The 22,822-nt window shown below is 43.4% G+C and overlaps 1 protein-coding gene across 3 annotated transcripts in view; it reads left to right on the forward strand.

The window, feature by feature from the left end:
• The window catches only part of CTNNA2 (catenin alpha 2), a 1,798,423-nt gene that overhangs the window by 1,369,210 nt on the left and 406,391 nt on the right, over positions 1-22,822 (forward strand). For all 3 annotated transcript variants that reach the window (XM_069745159.1, XM_069745158.1, XM_069745160.1), the window contains one exon: positions 20,875-20,967. In XM_069745159.1, coding sequence (XP_069601260.1) covers positions 20,875-20,967 — 93 coding nt within the window. The remainder of the gene's footprint in view (positions 1-20,874; positions 20,968-22,822) is intronic.

The raw sequence follows: 22,822 nt of genomic DNA on the forward strand, positions 1-22,822 counted from the left end.
GTCAGTGGGGTCCTCTCTCTCTCCTGTAGAGTGTAAGCTCTTTTGGTCAGTAGGGTCCTCTCTCTCCTGTAGAGTGTAAGCTCTTATGATCAGTGGGGTCCTCTCTCTCCTATAGAGTGTAAGCTCTTATGGTCAGTGGGGTCCTCTCTCTCCTGTAGAGTGAAAGCTCTCATGGTCAGTGGGGTCCTCTCTCTCCTGTAGAGTGTAAGCTCTTATGATCAGTGGGGTCCTCTCTCTCCTGTAGAGTGAAAGCTCTTATGGTCAGTGGGGTCCTCTCTCTCCTGTAGATTGTAAGCTCTTATGATCAGCGGGGTCCTCTCTCTCCTGTAGAGTGTAAGCTTTTATGGTCAGCGGGGTCCTCTCTCTCCTGTAGAATTTAAGCTCTTATGGTCAGCGGGGTCATCTCTCTCCTGTAGAGTGAAAGCTCTTATGGTCAGTGGGGTCCTCTCTTTCTCCTGTAGAGTGTAAGCTCTTATGATCAGCGGGGTCCTCTCTCTTTCTCCTGTAGAGTATAAGCTCCTATGGTCAGCGGGGTCCTCTCTTTCTCCTGTAGAGTATAAGCTCTTATGATCAGCGGGGTCCTCTCTCTTTCTCCTGTAGAGTATAAGCTCTTATGGTCAGCGGGGTCCTCTCTTTCTCCTGTAGAGTATAAGCTCTTATGATCAGCGGGGTCCTCTCTCTTTCTCCTGTAGAGTAAAAGCTCCTATGGTCAGCGGGGTCCTCTCTCTTTCTCCTGTAGAGTATAAGCTCTTATGGTCAGCGGGGTCCTCTCTCCCCTGTAGATTGTAAACTCTTATGGTCAGCGGGGTCATCTCTCTCCTCTAGAGTGTAAGCTCTTATGGTCAGCGGGGTCCTCTCTCTTTCTCCTGTAGAGTGTAAGCTCTTATGGTCAGTGGGGTCCTCTCTCTCCTGTAGAGTGAAAGCTCTTATGGTCAGTGGGGTCCTCTCTTTCTCCTGTAGAGTGTAAGTTCTTATGGTCAGCGGGGTCATCTCTCTCCTGTAGAGTGTAAGCTCTTATGGTCAGCGGGGTCCTCTCTCTTTCTCCTGTAGAGTGTAAGCTCTTATGGTCAGTGGGGTCCTCTCTCTCCTGTAGAGTGAAAGCTCTTATGGTCAGTGGGGTCCTCTCTCTCCTGTAGAATGTAAGCTCTTATGATCAGCGGGGTCCTCTCTCTCCTGTAGAGTGTAAGCTCTTATGGTCAGCGGGGTCCTCTCTCTCCAGTAGAATGTAAGCTCTTATGGTCAGCGGGGTCATCTCTCTCCTGTAGAGTGAAAGCTCTTATGGTCAGTGGGGTCCTCTCTTTCTCCTGTAGAGTGTAAGCTCTTATGATCAGCGGGGTCCTCTCTCTTTCTCCTGTAGAGTATAAGCTCCTATGGTCAGCGGGGTCCTCTCTTTCTCCTGTAGAGTATAAGCTCTTATGATCAGCGGGGTCCTCTCTCTTTCTCCTGTAGAGTATAAGCTCTTATGGTCAGCGGGGTCCTCTCTTTCTCCTGTAGAGTATAAGCTCTTATGATCAGCGGGGTCCTCTCTCTTTCTCCTGTAGAGTATAAGCTCTTATGGTCAGCGGGGTCCTCTCTCCCCTGAAGATTGTAAGCTCTTATGGTCAGCGGGGTGTTCTCTCTCCTCTAGAGTGTAAGCTCTTATGGTCAGCGGGGTCCTCTCTCTTTCTCCTGTAGAGTGTAAGCTCTTATGGTCAGTGGGGTCCTCTCTCTCCTGTAGAGTGAAAGCTCTTATGGTCAGTGGGGTTCTCTCTTTCTCCTGTAGAGTGTAAGTTCTTATGGTCAGCTGGGTCATCTCTCTTTCTCCTGTAGAGTGTAAGCTCTTATGGTCAGTGGGGTCCTCTCTCTCCTGTAGAGTGAAAGCTCTTATGATCAGCGGGGTCCTCTCTCTTTCTCCTGTAGAGTGTAAGCTCTTATGGTCAGTGGGATCCTCTCTTTCTCCTGTAGAGTGTAAGCTCTTATGGTCAGTGGGCTCCTCTCTCTTTCTCCTGTAGAGTGTAAGCTCTTATGGTCAGTGGGGTCCTCTCTTTCTCCTGTAGAGTATAAGCTCTTATGGTCAGCGGGGTCCTCTCTCTTTCTCCTGTAGTGTATAAGCTCTTATGATCAGCGGGGTCCTCTATCTTTCTCCTGTAGAGTATAAGCTCTTATGGTCAGCGGGGTCTTCTCTTTCTCTCCTCTCCCACATGTGTAGTTTCCGAGTAATTACAAGCTTTTCAGTTTTGAGATTTGCCTGAATTTATTTGCAGCAAATCTAATTTTGGGGGAAAATTTGAAGAAGTCGGTAAATTCAAATTTTAAAATATCCGCTCATCTCTAATACCAGTAATATAATCATCTTGTCTCTGCATTGCTATAAGGTACTATGCAGTACAACGTCTCTGCTCGCCCTACCATCTGCAAAAATCTCTATCTTTACGGTGCTGCACAGCTGAAATGTATGATTTAATGCGCTTTCTCTGCTTTCTGCGCTGTATATTACTAGCACTCGCAGCACTTTGTAAAATAAATTATTAACAGCATATAGTCTCATTGGTAAAGAAGTGCATCAGTAATTCATAATACTGTAACCATAACAATACTTCTCCACTATTCAGCAACACTACTTTTCAATAGCAGGATTTTAGCAGGATTTTAGCAGTTGCGCTGGTGTTCTTTTTCCATTCTTAAAGAAAATATATCCTTTTACAAGAAGAAACAATTTACCTTTTTTAATCTTTTCTGCAAATTGAGAAAAAAATATCTGCGGCTATATTGTGGGTTCAGATAACATTCTGTCTCCTTACATTGGTATTTATGTGCAGTTATAAAGCGATATTGCTCTTTTACATTCTTACACAACCAACAGAATGGCTGGTTTTGGAGAAGGGATAAAATAATGTATTTTGGTATTTGTAGATAGGTGTAGCATTGAATGTATCATAATTAGGTCTTCTTCACGTATATTATATTTCCAGCATCTTTTATGCATTTTTAGTATTGTTTTTAGAACCTTTTTTTTTCTCTATTTTTTTTTTATTCTACTTTTTTAAGGCCCCATAGAGAAACCTTTGTAAGGAGAATTCACAGATATCTGCGCTCCTGGTATCTCATATAATAGATCCAAGTCCAGACAGAAAGTATTTGCAGTTTGTCTGTATTCAGTCAACGCGTTTCGAAGTACTACAGATTTCTTCACCAGGACAAGAAAATCATGATGAAGACGTCCGTAGTCCGCATAGGTTTTTCCTATAGAGAAACCTTTGGTAGAAATCTCCGAAAACTTGACAAGTAATTATTGCTTAAGCATGTTGGATATTCTAAAAGGATACCCACCACGTAAACACTAAGGAAAAAGTAAAAGTAAAAGTCGGCAAACTTAAAGAGGTTATCCAATACTTTTACATTGGTGGTGACTTATAATTAGGATAGGTCATCAATGTCAGCTCGGTCGGGGTCCAGCACTTGGCACACCTTTGATGTGTTCTTTGCGTTAGTGGAGGCAGACGCTGGCCGGAAGTGCTCACTCGCCGAGCTGCTCCATCTACTTGTAGTGGTCGGGACTTGGTAATGCACATCCGTCTCCTGTTCAAATCAATCGGAGTAATTGCCAAGTGAGCACTTTTGGCCGGTGGCCGCCGTCGCCGGCTTATATGACAGCTGATCGGCCGGGATGCCGGGAGTTGCACCATGGCCCATCAAAGTAGTGGACAACCGCTTTAAAATCTGAAACTAAAACACAGTGCAAATAATGATTTTTTTTGTTTGTTTGTGACGTTTTTCTGTCCTTTTGTGAATTTTTGAGTCTCTCTATAAATGCAAACTTTTCAGGGTATTGCATGTCCCTATGCATGTAAACACTTTTTAAAAAACACAAGGAAAACCTCACAATGAAAAAAAAAACATTGACTGAAGTGGTTTTCTCCTAAAGAAACTATTTTGACTTTTTTACCTACAAAAAACTCTGATTTATACAACCTGATTAACTCGGTTTCTGCCATCAGTATCATCAATGGTTTTCCGGTATGAATAAATAAATTGCAAAGCTTCTCTTATCCTTATTCTCTGCTATATATGTTTTTTACGGACCCATAAACTTGGCCCTTGTCATCAGTGCTGCCGGAAAAAAAAAAGGACATGTGAACAAAAATAGACATGTGTACATAACCTTAATATTCCTCAATAACTCAAAACTCCTCAACAACTTGGAGATTCTACCAGTTTTTCCATTAACAACTCAGCAAAAAGACTCAGCGTGCACAGGTTGTGCTCACACTGAGGATTTTTTGCTGAGTTTTTGAGCGGAGACTCTAAAAAAAAAGTGGAGTTAAAAATAAAGCACAAGTTATGATTTAAGAGTTTGTCAAAAAACTCAGCAAAAAAAATCTCATTGTGAAGATATCTGAAGATGCCTGTATTTGGAACACTGAATAATATCTGGTCTACCTGTTGGCAGGGTTTGGAACTTTGGCCTCTACTATTTTAAGCCTTTTGTGTGCATTGTTGTCTTCTGTCCATCCAATCTTGTCACAAATTATTTGAAGACCCCTTATAACCTCTCCTGTACATTACTTTGCCCTCATTTTGCCAGTCTTCTAGTTCCATCTGCATCGTGGCCACTTTCTGAACAAGAACTTTGCCTCCATAAAGATCTGGAGAAGCATTAAACTGTAATTAAGTTAGTGGAATGGTTAGAAGGAATGGTGGCAAGGATCAGAGACAGATTGCGATACCTTTGGGGTAGAAAGTTTCTGTTTGAGCGGATTACAGTCCCGTAGTCCTGCTGTCTGCATTTGCCTCAGGAGCGTTTTTGCTGCTTCTATAGAAAGCTCGCAGCATTTTACAGCTTGAGCTCACAAATATTTAATTTTATGTTTTGCAAACATGGAAGGAACAGTTTGTAATTCTCTTTAGATGTCACATCAGATTGGCCAGGGACCGGAAACAAACTGTGTCTCTAGTGTGAAAGAACATTTCCATCCAAATAGTGTTTATACATGGGGGCAGTCAAAAGCAAATGTGGCGGCGAGATAAAATAAAGTCACCTAATTGGTCTTATGTAATTATATTGTATTTCTTACTAAATCCTTTCTCTAGTATTACTATTATTATTTAGTCCTATGTTTAGTTTGCCAGGCTGTCTTTCATTACCTTTCCTCATGGCACATAATATCCCGGGGTGAGTGGTGTGAGATGACCAGCTTAGAAAACATTGGTTTTTCAATACTGTAAAATCCAGCCAATTTCTGTCCTATTAGTTCCCACTTCGGTCACTGGGAGGCTCCACACCTTTGTTGTGGGCAAATCGGGGAAGTGGTCCTGGTGGTTCTTTTGATACTGCTCAGCCAGAGTGGTACGTGGGAAATACCTGGCTCCCTTCTGTGAGCTCTGAGCAGTGCTGTCTTCTGTTTAAACTCCTGAACCTCTGACTCTGACTGTCAGTTAAAGTTTCTCCTTTCTGGCTCTGTCTTGGACTATCTGATCCTGCTTGCTCGTTAAATCTCAGTTGCCTGGCTGCTGCCTGCTTCCTGACCATTATTTATATTCTAATTTTCTGTCTTAAATGCCCTCTTTGTCCTGAACAGGCTACTTGATTTCACTTGTCTCTGGTTCACTTCTCCAGCCAGCATCCCTCCCGTGTATGCAACGCAGTGGACCCTTTTGTAAGACCAGATCCTTTTACAGCTATTAAATGGTGAAGGCTGGGGTTCCTCTGGAATCTTCAAGACAGAGTGGCTAACACCAAGTCGATCTGAGGCAGTCTTTTTGAGCCCATGGCCTCTGACAGACACGGTTAAGTGTTTTTTTTATGTTATATGTGTCTAAGCGGGGGACGTGACATGAATTGCAGCCTGTTCTAGTTTTTTCTAACAAGACTTTGCAAAAGTATTGAAATTTACTGTGAGAAACTGAAGTCATGGAATAGCAAGGGTTGACATATCTTTACAAGCTGCTCCTAGAATATCATTCTGGGACAAAGCCTTCCAGTAACTTCTACGTAGCGCAAGTACAACTATTAACCCCGTTATGCACTATGGTCACGCAGACTATAAATGCAGCAAAACAGTTGAAAATAAAAATTGATAGTGAGAGAATCCCATTCTTCCTCTTGGGAAACTATATTTCTCAACGAGTTCCTTTTTGCCACAAACGAGGAAATAGAAAAATGTGGAATTTTCTCCCATGGGTGGAGTACAAAACTCCCATGGGTGGAGTATTAAAAATTAGAATTTTAGATCTCGGTGTTATTCTACTTTCCAATTCCACCACTGCTGGCAAATTGGAATACCCATTATCACTGAAGTCTAGCAGACAATGGTGCCAACAACTTACCTGCGTACATGGACCAAATTGATGTTATCCTCCGTCTGAGCATAGCATTATTAATGACAACATTGAGTTAGGATGTGTACAACGATCTAGGCCCCATTCATCAAGGCATACATTTTACATGCTAGAGTAAGATGGGCTTAATTCATTGTGAGGTGTACAACTCTAAATTAATTTGCTGGACCTTTCAGCTGTTGTATGCCATCACAAGAAGGATACTAAATATAGTAGTTTCTGTCTTAATTTACTAACAAATCTTTTGCTCATCTACAAGTTGTAGAAACATTTTGCAGCATTTCAACCAGTTTTAAGCAAAAATAATCTGGCAAAGAAAGCTGTTTGATGATCAAGGCTTTAATCTGAACACTTTTTTGAAGGAACCATATACGTGAAATTTATCAGCTGTGTTGTGCCTAATACTGGATTTGTGGTACCAGTGCATGACACATGGACTTAAAAAGAACATGATAGCTGATACATACAACCTGATTAACTGCCAGCATGTATCAGACCATGGCTGTATAATTTCGATCTTGAATGTTTGAAAACGCTTCGACATTTCAGGGAAAATAGCCACCGGGGACCAAGCCGCATGGGAGACTAGTTGGATAGATGGGTCTCTGGTGGCTTCTTCCTGCCTACTGCCCTTGAGTGACAGGTCTCTCACTTTACATGCCTGCAGAGAGACATGTCAGTCTTTGGCAATGGGTGTGGAGAAGCTGCTCAGGACCCATGTGTCCAATTATTCTACCATTCAAATTGGTCCATGGTGGTTATTAAACTTTGTTTCTCTATGCAGATTTTGCAGAAATCATTCAGTCATGGTCTGATATATGAAGACACAAAAGCGCACAGAGAGGTAAAAAAATACTCTGTTGTAAAAAAAAGTCACAGTAAATAAGAAAGTGCTAGTCAAAAAATGAAAAAATAAATGGGTATTTTTTTTGCAAAAAAAAGTATGTTAAGCTGCTCCACCAATCGCCAAGGTATACCCATAATAGAGCAGTCCTATCTAATGTATATAATCTCTATCTGATGTATTTAAAAACCTGATCATCTGTATAGTACCTGTATGAGCAGGGTTCAGAGAGAAAATATCCATGTGGAACTTGCAGGATGGAACAGCTACAATGCAAATGACCCACAGAGGAGTGGTGGACTCCCCAGTCTTGTAGAAACAAGAGAACAATTATAGAACCAAAAACACATGGGCTACTTGCACAGTGAACAAGTCTGTAGAAACCTGTTCAAACCACCAAAGAACTTGAAGACACAAAAGCACACAGAGAGGTAAAAAAATACTCTGTTGTAAAAAAAAGTCACAGTAAATAAGCAAGTGCTAGTCAAAAAATGAAAAAATACAGGGTATTTAGTTAATACGTTTTTTTGCAAAAAAAGTCTGTTAAGCTGCTCCACCAATCGCCAAGGTATACCCATAATAGAGCAGTCCTATCTAATGTGTATAATCCCTATCTGATGTATTTAAAAACCTGATCATCTGTATAGTACCTGTATGAGCAGGGTTCAGAGAGAAAATATCCATGTGGAACTTGCTGGATGTGACAGTTTCTTGGGAGTGCTTTATAGGAGAATACTGAATAGGGGCTATTGTAAGAACCCCTGGTTATTTGTATACTGCTTATTGATTTTTGTGGAAAAGCTTTGGTTACCATTATGCCTGTAAAGGGGGCTTTGGTTGCCACTATTGTGAGGGGGCAGGAGCTGAATGTGGCTCGCGACCCTCTCTCAAGGCTGGATGTGGCTCGCAACCCTTTCTCAGAGCTGAAGGTGGCTCTCAAGGTAAGAAACGTAGGGGGTCTCTGCTGTAGATTAGCAAACAGCAAATGAAAGTCTATTTCTAGCTTAGGTGTAAAGTTCCTTTCTCGGTTTAGAGTTCCTTCAAAGAACACATGTCGGCATAACAGAAATGTATGCATATTTGTCCAGATATGCACAGCACTATGTAATTGATAGGACGGGATAATGATCTCCTATGAGACCTTGTACAAATGCTCATTTGCCAGGCTTTTCATCATTGCAGAGTATCGCTTGCATTGCTGACGCTCTTGAAGTGTTGCTCTTCTAACCACATTCTCTCGGCTCCGAGCTTCGCTGTCCAGTGTGATTAATGCCCAGAGAGTATAAAGGAAAATCCGGGAGCCGTATTATGAAGAAATAAAACACTGTTCTCGGAGAATTGCACATTTCACATCAGCTTTGATAGGTATCTTAAAAGGGCAATAAAACTATTACAAAACTATTAAACTGTTTCCGAATTCTTCTCCGGCCTCTCACAGAAACAAGATGAATGGTCCATTTTAGGCCGGTAAGAAGTATTTCCCTCATTCAGGTCACCATCCCCAAGCAAATAAAACTCAAAATAAGGATAGCATTCATGCAATATATGGCCTATAATGGCACACTTAGCGTTACGTTGATACTTTCTCTCTATTTTTGTATCCCATAACTTGTCAGCACCTGGCATCTTTTATCTCCATTCGTAGGCTTTGTTTGTCGGGGCTTTCTTGATGTACGAGCAAATCATTCGGAAAATGTCAGCTTCTAATAAAAAAAAATAATTTGACATGAAGCTCCGAGGGCGTTAATAAATAGACAAAGTCTATTTATTTCCTCTCGAAAGGAAGAAATGATTATATAAAGATGAAATGTTGAGTGGATTCTGCCCCGAAAGAGCCTCCGATGCCCAGGGTGGCATGCACTCCGGTAGGATTTGACATTGTGATACATGCAAACCGCGTTAGTAATTGCTCTGAAGTGGAATGGACTCTGAGGAACAGATGGATCAGTGCTTATACAGTGATGTACACAAGACAAGGGAACAGATTAATACTGCAAGGGGAGACCAGAGGAAAATTTGCAAAAGATGAGGGTATTTGAACTCATTCATGAATCATTTCCAACTGGTATCTCTGCTGGAAGGCACAATGAATACTCGTACACGCTATTTAAAAATGTATCAGCTGTTTTCTGTACAAATGTGAATTAGGAGACGTGTTTATGATGCTGTTTAAAAGAAAGTTTGCAAGGCAAGGAAGTTTGCTGAAGGCTGGAACAAGAAAGAGAAGATCTAGTACATTTTAAAGGCATTATTATAGGAAAGGGCTTAGGCAGGCAACATTATTACAGGAAGGGGCCAGGATGGAGGAAATTATTTCAGGAAGGTGTCAGGATCAGAGAGATTATTAGAGGAAGGGGCCAGGATGGGGGACATTACTACAGGAAGAGCCCAGACAGGGGACATTATTACCAGAAAAGGTCAGGATGGAATTGTCACGCATGTGTCAGGTGTGACAGACAGTCATTCTGGATCCGGATGTAGAAGGTCACTGTCCCTGGCTCTCCAGACACATTCCGGATCTTGCATCTCTGCTGTGGAGTGATATCCTTCTCCCTCTAGGACCAAGCTTTGATCTCCACCATCTGATGATGATTAACACACCCTTGCTGGAGGTTTAAATACCTTTAGTCACTTCAACAAGGCACCAATGATAGCTTTATTTACTTGTGTCTGTTGGAAGTGCTAGAAGTTGACTAGTTACTTCTTGGAACCTCTTAGAGGATTGATTGTGTGAGCTACCTGGTGATGTCTCAAGCTAAGTGTATTCCCTCATTTGTCTTCATGCTTTGTCTTTAGTTGTAGTGGGGGCTGACAAGTGCTCACTGTATCCACTCACTGCCCAGAGTCTATCGCTAGGGGCAGTCAGGGATTAGCTTCCTAGTGTAGTACCTATTTAGGGATATAAGGGCAAACAGGGTGTGGTCAGATCTGCCTAGGGGTTGCCATTCCCCCCTTTCCTAGTGTTTGGGCTCTCCCACACTCCTCCCATTGTTGTGCACTTAGCTTCTCCCTTACCCAACTTGACAGGAAGACATTATTGCAGGAAGGGGGCAGGATTGGGGAAATAATTACAAGAAGGGGTCAGGATCAGTGACATTATTAGAGGAAGGGGCCAGGATAGGGGACATTACTACAGGAAGAGCCTGGTAACATTATTACTGGAAGAGTCCAGGAAAGAAGACATTATTACATTAAGGGGTGAGGAAAGGGAAAATTATTACAGGAAGGGGTCAGGATTAGAGGCATTATAAGAGGAAGGGGCCAGGATGTGGGTATTACTACAAGAAGAGACCAGCATGGGGGACAATATTACTGGAGGAGGCCAGGATGGAAAACATTATTGCAAGATAGTGCCATGTTGGGGGATATTGTTACAGGATTGAGACACATGAATTATGATGTCTGTATCAGTCAGTGCCACTCAAAAATTCTCATGATATGTTCTTATTTCCATCTCTTTTTGACAGGAGGAATGGTGTGACCATTAAATATTCAACCAAAAACTTGTGTTTGAAGAGAGTTAGTTTTGTAAAAGGTTCAAAACACTAAATGGAAAGGATGGGTTGGAGGGGATCATCTTGAGCTGAGGCCCCTCTTCATAATAAAGAAAATGTATGCTTGGGTGGTGGTGAGGTGTCAGCTACGGGGGTGGTGGTGAGGCGGCAGAATGGTTATTGCAGGCTGTAAGCTTTCCTGAAGAGATGGGCTTTCAGGTTCCATTTGTAGGATCCGAGGGTGGTGGATAAATGAACGTGTTGAGGCATGGAATTCCAGAGGGCGGGGGATATTCAGGAGAAATCTTGGAGGCGGTTGTGTGAGGAACAAATAAGTGTGGAGGAGAGTAGGAGGTCTTGGGAGGATTGAAGATTATGTGAGTTCAGAGATATAGGGAGGGGACAGGTTGTGGATGGCTTTGTAGATCAGTGTTAGTACTTTGAACTGGATTCGTTGGGGAATTGGGAGCCAGTGGAGGGATTTGCAGAGGGGAGAAGCAGGGGAATAGCAAAGATAGAGGTGGATTAGCCAGGCAGCAGAGTTGAGGACAGACTCAAGTGGTGCAAGAGAGTTAGCGGGGAGGCCACAGGGGAGTGTATTGCAGTAATCGAGGTGGGAGATGATGAAGGCATGCACAAGAGTTTTAGTAGATTGTGGGCTGAGGAAGGGATGGATTCTGGCAATATTTTTAAGTTGGAGGTGACAGGAGGTGGCAAAAATTTGGACGTGCGGTTTGAAGGACAGGGCAGAGTAGCATATGATGGGTTAGCTAGACCAGAATGACAAATCTGTGTTCCGAGTGTGATACACGGACGGGGTCCGAGGGTTTCATGACCCAAACGCTATTTCTTTGTAGGTGTATGAGACCTTCGGCCAGTCAGTGCATCACATTCCAAGTATACAATGACGAATATGGCTTGTCAATGTTTACAACAATCTGTGTGAGTTGTTTTTGTCGCCTCGAACTTTGTTTTCTGTTCTAACTTTATTTTGTTCTTGTTTGCAATATTATAATAAAAACTGTTTTATTGAAAAACCTATATAAGTCTTTATGGAAAACAGTTTTGCTTCTGCCCGTGGACTTGAAAGCAAAATACCTAAATTTCTCCCATCCTGTGCTGGTTTTATTTTTCCACACTTAGAAAACCCGAACGTGTACACTTAGCAACAGCAGCATGAGCCATAATCAACACAGAGGAAGAAAAAATTTAATCTTTCAATTTTATTTTTACCTTTCACGGAATCCATACAAAATCCACAATAACTTTCCAAATGTTTTACCTCTCTTGCCCTGTTTTTAGCTATTTTAGCTATTTTTTTAAGTTTATTTTATATTTTCAGCAAATGCAGAATTGAAAGAAATTCTTCTGGTTTTGTGTTTGCACATCGCAGTGTATTGTAGAGGGGGAACTTTAAGATCTTGGTCGATGGAACAACTTGAAGCTCGTGGGCCAAATTCAAAATCTGCAACGGGGCCCCCAACTATTGCAATTTCTTAACAGTAATGGTCTTTTCATGTCGGCCAAAGGGACCTTCAAACCCTCCATAAAGGGGCCAATTTTCATTTTTGCACTTCCATTTGCTCCTCCTCTCCTTCCCAGAGCCATCGGTCTTTTATTTCTCTGTCCTTTTAGACATATAAGGGCTTGTTTTTTTTCAACAGATATGTACTAAAAAAGCTAGAAAAAAATTCCAACTTGGGAGACATTTTGAAAAAGAAAAAAGACAATTCTGACATTGTTTTTACGGTGTACATTTTGTGGCCAAAATTACCTTGCAGTATAATTCTGCTCGTCATCAGGGCAATTACAAAGATACTAAATGTTTTTTCGTTTTTTCTTTTACAATTTTAATGGCGACAAAAAATCAGAAGTTGGCAACAATTGAAAAATTTGGGGAATGCGTTTTCTGAGACCTGTAACATTTTCAATCGATGGAACTGTATGAGGGCTTATTTTTTTGAATGATGGTTTTTTAATAACATTTGTTTAATAGATGCAGATGCGGACCTGCCTGCAGTGCAGTTGCCCAGGGCCCAGAGGTGGAAGGACGCCCTTGCAGTCAGGAGTGTACGCATCCATGGCCCCTCAGTCTGAAAGCCCACTGCTCCCTGACACTGGGCCCTTAATACTCCCACCCAGAGCCAGGGAAAGGCTATTGGCTAATGAGAGCGCTCACTGGCTGCTATGTATGTGTGTATGTATATGTGTCTATGCATGTGTGTGTATGTATGTGTGTATGTATATGTGTCTATGCCTGTGTGTGTATGTATGTGTGTATGTATATGTGTCTATGCCTGTGTGTGTATGTATGTGTGTATGTATATGTGTCTATGCCTGTGTGTGTATGTATGTGTGTATGTATATGTGTCTATGCATGTGTGTGTATGTATGTGTGTATGTATATGTGTCTATGCATGTGTGTGTATGTATGTGTGTCTTTGTTTATGTGTGTGTGTGTATATGTGTGTAAGCATATGTGTATGCTTGTGTGTATGTATGTGCGTCTGTATCTATATGTATGTTTGTGATGTTTTTGTGTGTGTATTTATGTGTATCTGTGTGTATGTTTGTGTGATTGTGTGTAGGCATGTGTGTATGTATGTGTATGTATATGTGTTTGTGTATGTAAATGTATGTGTATTTGCGTGCGTATGTACTGTATGTAATGTATGTGTGCGTGTATGTGTGTATATATAAATGAAGGTGAGTGTGGTTGTAAGTATAGGAATGTGTGTGTATGTATGCACGGTGTGTGCATGGATATGAATGTGTATGTGAACATATTTGTTTTCAGTTCACGTATGATACTGCAATTGTAAAGAATAGGAGAATCGACCGATCTCTCTAAAGGTTTATTCACAAAATAATCAAGTTATCTCCAGGATCGAGGACAACTTGCTGTTCACTGGGGATCCGACTGCTGAGCTCGCCGGAGATTCTGAGAGCAGGCTCTGCAGTCTTGTACTGAATGGAACAAAGTTGTGCATGCTTGGTCTCTGCGCTCTCCATTATCTATAGAGCTGCTGAGCGCTGCGCTCGGCTATGACATCACTATAGAGCTGCAGAGTGCTGCACTTGGCTATTACATCACTATAGAGCTGCAGAGCGCTGCACTCGGCTATGACATCACTATAGAGCTGCAGAGTGCTGCACTCTGCTATTACATCACTATAGAGCTGCAGAGCGCTGCACTTGGCTATTACATCACTATAGAGCTGCAGAGTGCTGCACTCGGCTATTACATCACTATATAGCTGCTGAGTGCTGCGCTCTGCTATTACATCACTATATAGCTGCTGAGTGCTGCGCTCTGCTATTACATCACTATAGAGCTGCAGAGTGCTGCACTCGGCTATGACATCACTATAGAGCTGCAGAGTGCTGCACTCTGCTATTACATCACTATAGAGCTGCAGAGTGCTGCACTTGGCTATTACATCACTATAGAGCTGCAGAGCGCTGCACTCGGCTATGACATCACTATAGAGCTGCAGAGTGCTGCACTCTGCTATTACATCACTATAGAGCTGCAGAGCGCTGCACTCGGCTATTACATCACTATAGAGCTGCTGAGCGCTGCGCTCGGCTATGACATCACTATAGAGCTGCAGAGTGCTGCACTTGGCTATTACATCACTATAGAGCTGCAGAGTGCTGCACTTGGCTATTACATCACTATAGAGCTGCAGAGCGCTGCACTCGGCTATTACATCACTATAGAGCTGCAGAGCGCTGCACTCGGCTATGACATCACTATAGAGCTGCAGACTGCTGCGCTCTGCTATTACATCACTATATAGCTGCTGAGTGCTGCGCTCTGCTATTACATCACTATAGAGCTGCAGAGCGCTGCACTCGGCTATTACATCACTATATAGCTGCTGAGTGCTGCACTTGGCTATTACATCACTATAGAGCTGCAGAGTGCTGCACTCTGCTATTACATCACTATAGAGCTGCAGAGCGCTGCACTCGGCTATTACATCACTATAGAGCTGCAGAGCGCTGCACTCGGCTATGACATCACTATAGAGCTGCAGAGTGCTGCGCTCTGCTATTACATCACTATATAGCTGCTGAGTGCTGCGCTCTGCTATTACATCACTATATAGCTGCTGAGTGCTGCGCTCTGCTATTACATCACTATATAGCTGCTGAGTGCTGCGCTCTGCTATTACATCACTATATAGCTGCTGAGTGCTGCGCTCTGCTATTACATCACTATATAGCTGCTGAGTGCTGCGCTCTGCTATTACATCACTATAGAGCTGCTGAGTGCTGCGCTCTGCTAATACATCACTATATAGCTGCTGAGTGCTGCGCTCGGCTATGACATCACTATAGAGCTGCTGAGCGCTGTGCTCGGCTATGACATCACTATAGAGCTGCTGAGCACTGCGCTCGGCTATGACATCACTATAGAGCTGCTGAGTGCTGCGCTCAGCTATTACATCACTATAGAGCTGCTGAGCGCTGCACTCGGCTATGACATCACTATAGAGCTGCAGAGTGCTGCACTTGGCTATTACATCACTATAGAGCTGCAGAGTGCTGCACTCTGCTATTACATCACTATAGAGCTGCAGAGCGCTGTACTCGGCTATTACATCACTATAGAGCTGCAGAGTGCTGCGCTCTGCTATTACATCACTATATAGCTGCTGAGTGCTGCGCTCTGCTATTACATCACTATATAGCTGCTGAGTGCTGCGCTCGGCTATTACATCACTATAGAGCTGCAGAGCGCTGCACTCGGCTATGACATCACTATAGAGCTGCAGAGTGCTGCGCTCTGCTATTACATCACTATATAGCTGCTGAGTGCTGCGCTCTGCTATTACATCACTATATAGCTGCTGAGTGCTGCACTCTGCTATTACATCACTATAGAGCTGCAGAGCGCTGCACTCGGCTATTACATCACTATAGAGCTGCAGAGCGCTGCACTCGGCTATTACATCACTATAGAGCTGCAGAGTGCTGCACTTGGCTATGACATCACTATAGAGCTGCAGAGTGCTGCGCTCTGCTATTACATCACTATATAGCTGATGAGTGCTGCGCTCTGCTATTACATCACTATATAGCTGCTGAGCGCTGTACTTGGCTATTACATCACTATAGAGCTGCAGAGTGCTGCACTTGGCTATTACATCACTATAGAGCTGCAGAGCGCTGCACTCGGCTATTACATCACTATATAGCTGCTGAGCGCTGTTCTTGGCTATTACATCACTATAGAGCTGCAGAGTGCTGCACTCTGCTATTACATCACTATAGAGCTGCAGAGCGCTGCACTCGGCTATGACATCACTATAGAGCTGCAGAGCGCTGCACTCGGCTATGACATCACTATAGAGCTGCAGAGTGCTGCGCTCTGCTATTACATCACTATAGAGCTGCAGAGTGCTGCGCTCTGCTATTACATCACTATATAGCTGCTGAGTGCTGCGCTCTGCTATTACATCACTATATAGCTGCTGAGTGCTGCGCTCTGCTATTACATCACTATATAGCTGCTGAGTGCTGCGCTCTGCTATTACATCACTATATAGCTGCTGAGTGCTGCGCTCTGCTATTACATCACTATATAGCTGCTGAGTGCTGCGCTCTGCTATTACATCACTATATAGCTGCTGAGTGCTGCGCTCGGCTATGACATCACTATAGAGCTGCTGAGCACTGCACTCGGCTATGACATCACTATAGAGCTGCTGAGCGCTGTGCTCGGCTATGATATCACTATAGAGCTGCTGAGCGCTGCGCTCGGCTATGACATCACTATAGAGCTGCTGAGTGCTGCGCTCAGCTATTACATCACTATAGAGCTGCTGAGCGCTGCACTCGGCTATGACATCACTATAGAGCTGCTGAGCGCTGCGCTCGGCTATTACATCACTATAGAGCTGCTGAGCGCTGCACTCGGCTATGACATCACTATAGAGCTGCAGAGCACTGCGCACGGCTATTACATCACTATAGAGCTGCTGAGCACTGCGCTCGGCTATGACATCACTATAGAGCTGCTGAGAGCTGTGTTCGGCTATGATATCACTATATAGCTGCTGAGCGCTGTGCTCGGCTATGATATCACTATAGAGCTGCTGAGCGCTGTGCTCGGCTATGACATCACTATAGAGCTGCTGAGTGCTGCACTCGGCTATGACATCACTATAGAGCTGCTGAGCGCTGTGCTCGGCTATGACATCACTTTAGAGCTGCTGAGCGCTGTGCTCGGCTATGATATCACTATAGAGCTGCTGAGCGCTGCGCTCAGCTATGACATCACTATAGAGCTGCTGAGTGCTGCACTCAGCTATGACATCACTATAGAGCTGCAGAGCACTGCGCTCGGCTATTACATCACTATAGAGCTGCTGAGTGCTGCGCTCAGCTATTACATCACTATAGAGCTGCTGAGCGCTGCACTCGGCTATGACATCACTATAGAGCTGCTGAGCGCTGCGCTCGGCTATTACATCACTATAGAGCTGCTGAGCGCTGCGCTCAGCTATTACATCACTATAGAGCTGCTGAGCGCTGCACTCGGCTATGACATCACTATAGAGCTGCTGAGCGCTGCGCTCGGCTATTACATCACTATAGAGCTGCTGAGCGCTGCGCTCGGCTATTACATCACTATAGAGCTGCAGAGTGCTGCACTTGGCTATTACATCACTATAGAGCTGCAGAGCGCTGCACTCGGCTATTACATCACTATATAGCTGCTGAGCGCTGCACTTGGCTATTACATCACTATAGAGCTGCAGAGTGCTGCACTCTGCTATTACATCACTATAGAGCTGCAGAGCGCTGTACTCGGCTATGACATCACTATAGAGCTGCAGAGCGCTGCACTCGGCTATGACATCACTATAGAGCTGCAGAGTGCTGCGCTCTGCTATTACATCACTATAGAGCTGCAGAGTGCTGCGCTCTGCTATTACATCACTATATAGCTGCTGAGTGCTGCGCTCTGCTATTACATCACTATATAGCTGCTGAGTGCTGCGCTCTGCTATTACATCACTATATAGCTGCTGAGTGCTGCGCTCTGCTATTACATCACTATATAGCTGCTGAGTGCTGCGCTCTGCTATTACATCACTATATAGCTGCTGAGTGCTGCGCTCTGCTATGACATCACTATATAGCTGCTGAGTGCTGCGCTCGGCTATGACATCACTATAGAGCTGCTGAGCACTGCACTCGGCTATGACATCACTATAGAGCTGCTGAGCGCTGCGCTCGGCTATGACATCACTATAGAGCTGCTGAGCGCTGCGCTCGGCTATGATATCACTATAGAGCTGCTGAGCGCTGCGCTCGGCTATGACATCACTATAGAGCTGCTGAGTGCTGCGCTCAGCTATTACATCACTATAGAGCTGCTGAGCGCTGCACTCGGCTATGACATCACTATAGAGCTGCTGAGCGCTGCGCTCGGCTATTACATCACTATAGAGCTGCTGAGCGCTGCACTCGGCTATGACATCACTATAGAGCTGCAGAGCACTGCGCTCGGCTATTACATCACTATAGAGCTGCTGAGCACTGCGCTCGGCTATGACATCACTATAGAGCTGCTGAGCGCTGTGCTCGGCTATGATATCACTATATAGCTGCTGAGCGCTGCACTCGGCTATGACATCACTATAGAGCTGCTGAGTGCTGCACTCGGCTATGACATCACTATAGAGCTGCTGAGCGCTGCACTCGGCTATGACATCACTATAGAGCTGCTGAGCGCTGCGCTCAGCTATGACATCACTATAGAGCTGCTGAGCGCTGCACTCAGCTATGACATCACTATAGAGCTGCAGAGCACTGCGCTCGGCTATTACATCACTATAGAGCTGCTGAGTGCTGCGCTCAGCTATTACATCACTATAGAGCTGCTGAGCGCTGCACTCGGCTATGACATCACTATAGAGCTGCTGAGCGCTGCGCTCGGCTATTACATCACTATAGAGCTGCTGAGCGCTGCGCTCAGCTATTACATCACTATAGAGCTGCTGAGCGCTGCACTCGGCTATGACATCACTATAGAGCTGCTGAGCGCTGCGCTCGGCTATTACATCACTATAGAGCTGCTGAGCGCTGCGCTCGGCTATGACATCACTATAGAGCTGCAGAGCACTGCGCTCGGCTATTACATCACTATAGAACTGCAGAGCACTGCGCTCGGCTATTACAAGAGTTCCATAGACAATGAAAAGTGCAGAATGTAAGGGGGTGACTTGGTACGTCACGCACCTCCCCGCCTCTGGACTCTTATACATGTGTCTAGTGCGGCACTCTGATGTTTCAGCAATGCTAATGTAATGTGTGGCTTCCTGCTGTAGTATATTTGTCCTGTACCGTAATGAGTTGTATTGTGCTCTAGTTTAGGGATAGATTAGTATAAGGGAATCAGAATCGGCCCCTGTTCAGCGTATTCACCATGATGCATACATTAAACAGTAGCCTCCTATGGATGCCAGACAGTGGTTTCAACATCAACTGTAAAAAAAAAAAGTAAATATTTTAAGTACGTCTCTTATAGGATACGATTGTATGGAATAGTGCAATGTGCTACATACGTACACCATTCCATACTTCCTGACATATTTCGCGCACGGGGGCCCCAAGCTGTCAATGTCCACCCCTGGATAAATGTGACTTTTTAATCACTTTTCGCAGCATTTTCTGTGGCATTACAATGAACAAAAAAAATGTAAATTGGGTGTTTTTGATTCATCTTTGTTTACAGTGTTTGCCAATTGGGTTAATTGTTTTTATATTTTGATAGATCAGAATTTTCTAAACATGGCGATGCTGCATATTGTATGTGCGTTTTTTTTTTTTAAATTAATATCTTTATTTTTAATGTGGCAAGAGGGCTTTTATATTTTTGGGTTTTTTTTTCAGATTTTTTTTAAACTTTTTTTTATTTTTCACTCTTTTTTGCTTGTCCTCTTTGGAGTCTTGAAGCTGTGCTTGTCTAATCACTTGTGCTATATTCAGAGATGCCACAGCTCCACTGAATATAGAAAAAATCCTGGTCTCATCTGAAGCCCGGCCACGGGCTGGGCTTCAAAGGAGCTGTGCACTGACAAGCACGGTGATCCTCAGCCTCACCCCGGCTGTCATAACAACCCACCGAAGAACCATTTTCACGTGAAGGGCACGTCAATGGGCACATGGAATGATGCACCTTCATGCCGGCAGGTGTTAAATGTTGCTTTCAAATTTTGACAGTGGCATTTAACAGGTTAACAATTATGATCGGAGCTCTGATTCACCCTGTATTGATAGGTGCAGGTCCTGACTGTAACACACTGTTGGGTTTGGGGCGTGCTCACCCCCCACATGCATCAGCCTCCGACTTGCGCCATACATGTATGACAGATGTTGTGAATGGGATAAGGGACCATTTCGGCCCTCTAGGCTCCAGGGCATGGGTGCGACCGCCACCTTGGAAGAGCTTCCCACCATCACAGATTATTGAAAATACAAGTCTCACCATGTGGGGCACAATGATTTTTTGCAGGACTGTTCCTTTCTTATAGACCTTGTTAGGGATTTTTTTCTGGGCATTACTGTATGATGATCATTAACGATCAGTGGAGGTCTAACCAGTGGGACTCCCTCCGATCACCGGAACGATAGGAAGGGGCTTATTGTTGCTCATTCATGAATACTGACATTCCTCCAAGTGTGGCCGCGCCTGGTACTGCAACTCAACCATTTCATCTCAGCAGAGCTGCAATACCAGGCATGGCTAGACCTACATGGAGGACAATTTACGTGGATAAGCAAATGCTGGTTGTGGAGGTCCTGAGGGATAGATCATCCAATTTACTTGTTGAAGTCCTGAAAATAACAAATTGTCCCAATGTTCAATATAAACAGGTGGATATGATGTTCACTAGAGTATAGCTAAGAAATCATAAACACGTTCATCCAAATAAATAGAGACAAAACATGGTGCATCGCCATATGGTTTTATTCTCTACAGAGCCCCAAGACAGAAGTGCACAGCACAGGGAATCGGCCCTTGGGCCTATTACAGGGCTACGTGATTATAAGCCGTGGGCATTCTGTGAAGACCCGTACATATGTTCGTTGAGGATCTATTTGCGATGATTGACATCTTGATTAACGCCATAGCTTTATCTTACGATAAGAGTCGCTTTTCTCTATTAACACTTTCGGAATTTTTTGTTTCTTTAGGTTGCAAACCTCGCCTGTTCCATATCTAATAACGAAGATGGGGTGAAGTTGGTGCGCATGGCTGCCACCCAGATTGACAGCTTATGCCCACAGGTATGTCTAGTGAAGAAATTAGTTATCTAATGATTAATGAATTAATTAATTTATTTTGCAACCACACATTACTGTAGAGCTATGAGCCACAATTTACTGTACTTATGCAAAATTCTACAAGGAATCAGATACCTAAATACAGATTATATACCATAATTAGTACTCTTCTAAAGAAGCTAGGGTTCAGACCCATCAAGACCGGTGATGGTTTCCTGTGCCATCTGGTACTGACATCAATAGCAGATTTTTTAAATCCTGTAAGTTTTGAGTAACAACTTCCATGGCTCAGATTTATTTTCCTTCACATTCCACAAATCTTAATTAAAACCAAGTTATTTTTGGTACAGAACTACATTATCCCACCAACATCATCCCCTTCCATCATATGATAGCCATGGAGCTAACCATTAGCCTTAAAACTGCTACCACCACCAGGGCCAGCTTCCGATATTCTACATGCATGTACAGGGCGTTGAAAAAAGGATTCATACCTTGTGAACTTTTCCACATTTATTCACAGTAAAAACCACAAACTTAAATGTATTTTATTGGTATTTTATGCCATGAAGGGGACAGATCGAGCATGTGGAAGAAGGTGCTCTGGTCAGATGAGACCAAAGTAGAACTTTTTGGACTAAACATAATACGAGATGTGTGGTGGAAAACTAACGCTGCACATTACCTTGAAAACACCATCACCACCGTCAAACATGATGGTGGCAGCATCATGCTGTGTGGATCCTTTTCTTCAGCATTGCAAAGGAATCTGATCAGAGTTGATGGGAAGATGGATGGAAATAAAAATAGGGCAATCCTCAAAAAAAAACCTGTTAGAGGCTGCAAAAGACTTGAGATTGAGGAGTAGGTTCACCTTCCAGCAGGACAGTACAAATCATCCCCCTTTTGCCCCATTCAAAATAAAACAATAAAAAAGTGCACATATTTAGAATCGCCGAGTTCAGAAACACCCAATCTATAATGGAAAAAGAATTTATCCGCTTGGTAAATGTCCCAATAAGAAAACAATTACATTTATTGAATTATGTTTTTTGGTCGCCAGAACATTGCAATAGAATGGAATAACAGGCGATCAAAACATAGAATTTACCCTCAAGTAGTATCAATGAAAACTAAGTTCAAAGTGCAAAAAATAAGCTCCCACCCAGGTCCAGATCCCAAAAAATTTCACCACTTAAATAAAGACTTACCTATATATGTTTGGTATCGGCTTACTCATAATGACCTGAAGAATCGTAGTGGGAGGTCAGTTTTAGCATTTAGTGAACATGTGAAAAAAATAAAATAATTGTGGTATTGAACTTTTTTGCAGTTTCGCAGTACCAGATTTGTTTTCCTGTGTTCCAGTAAGTGGTAAAATTAATGGTATTGTTCAAAAGTACAACTCGTCCCACCAGAAACAAGCCCTCACTCGGCCATAATGATGGCAACATAAAATAAAATACTTATGTCTCTGGGAAAGAGGGGAGCAAAAAAAGAAAATGCAAATACAGAAAATCCCATCCTTGTGAAGTGGTTAATACAAGCAAAAGGAAAGCACAAAACTGTGAGCTGATATTAATAAGCTGGGATGGTCCATGGATATTGGCCACTTTCCAGCATACTAAGACAAGCTAACAGCTGTCTGCTTTCCCTTGGCTGGATATAAAAATAGGGGGAATCCAAAGTCACTTGTTTCATTCATTTATTTATTTATTAGCAAGTACAGTAAAATACACACACAAGGCACTGCTCCACTCCTCCACTTGGATGTCCACCTCCTGGTTCAAGACTATTTTTAATTTTTTTATTCTATGTTATTTTCAGCAATTTTCCTATCCCATATGCTAATAGGACA

This window comes from Ranitomeya imitator, chromosome 1 (assembly GCF_032444005.1).
Source record: "Ranitomeya imitator isolate aRanImi1 chromosome 1, aRanImi1.pri, whole genome shotgun sequence".
Classification (NCBI taxonomy): domain Eukaryota; kingdom Metazoa; phylum Chordata; class Amphibia; order Anura; family Dendrobatidae; genus Ranitomeya; species Ranitomeya imitator.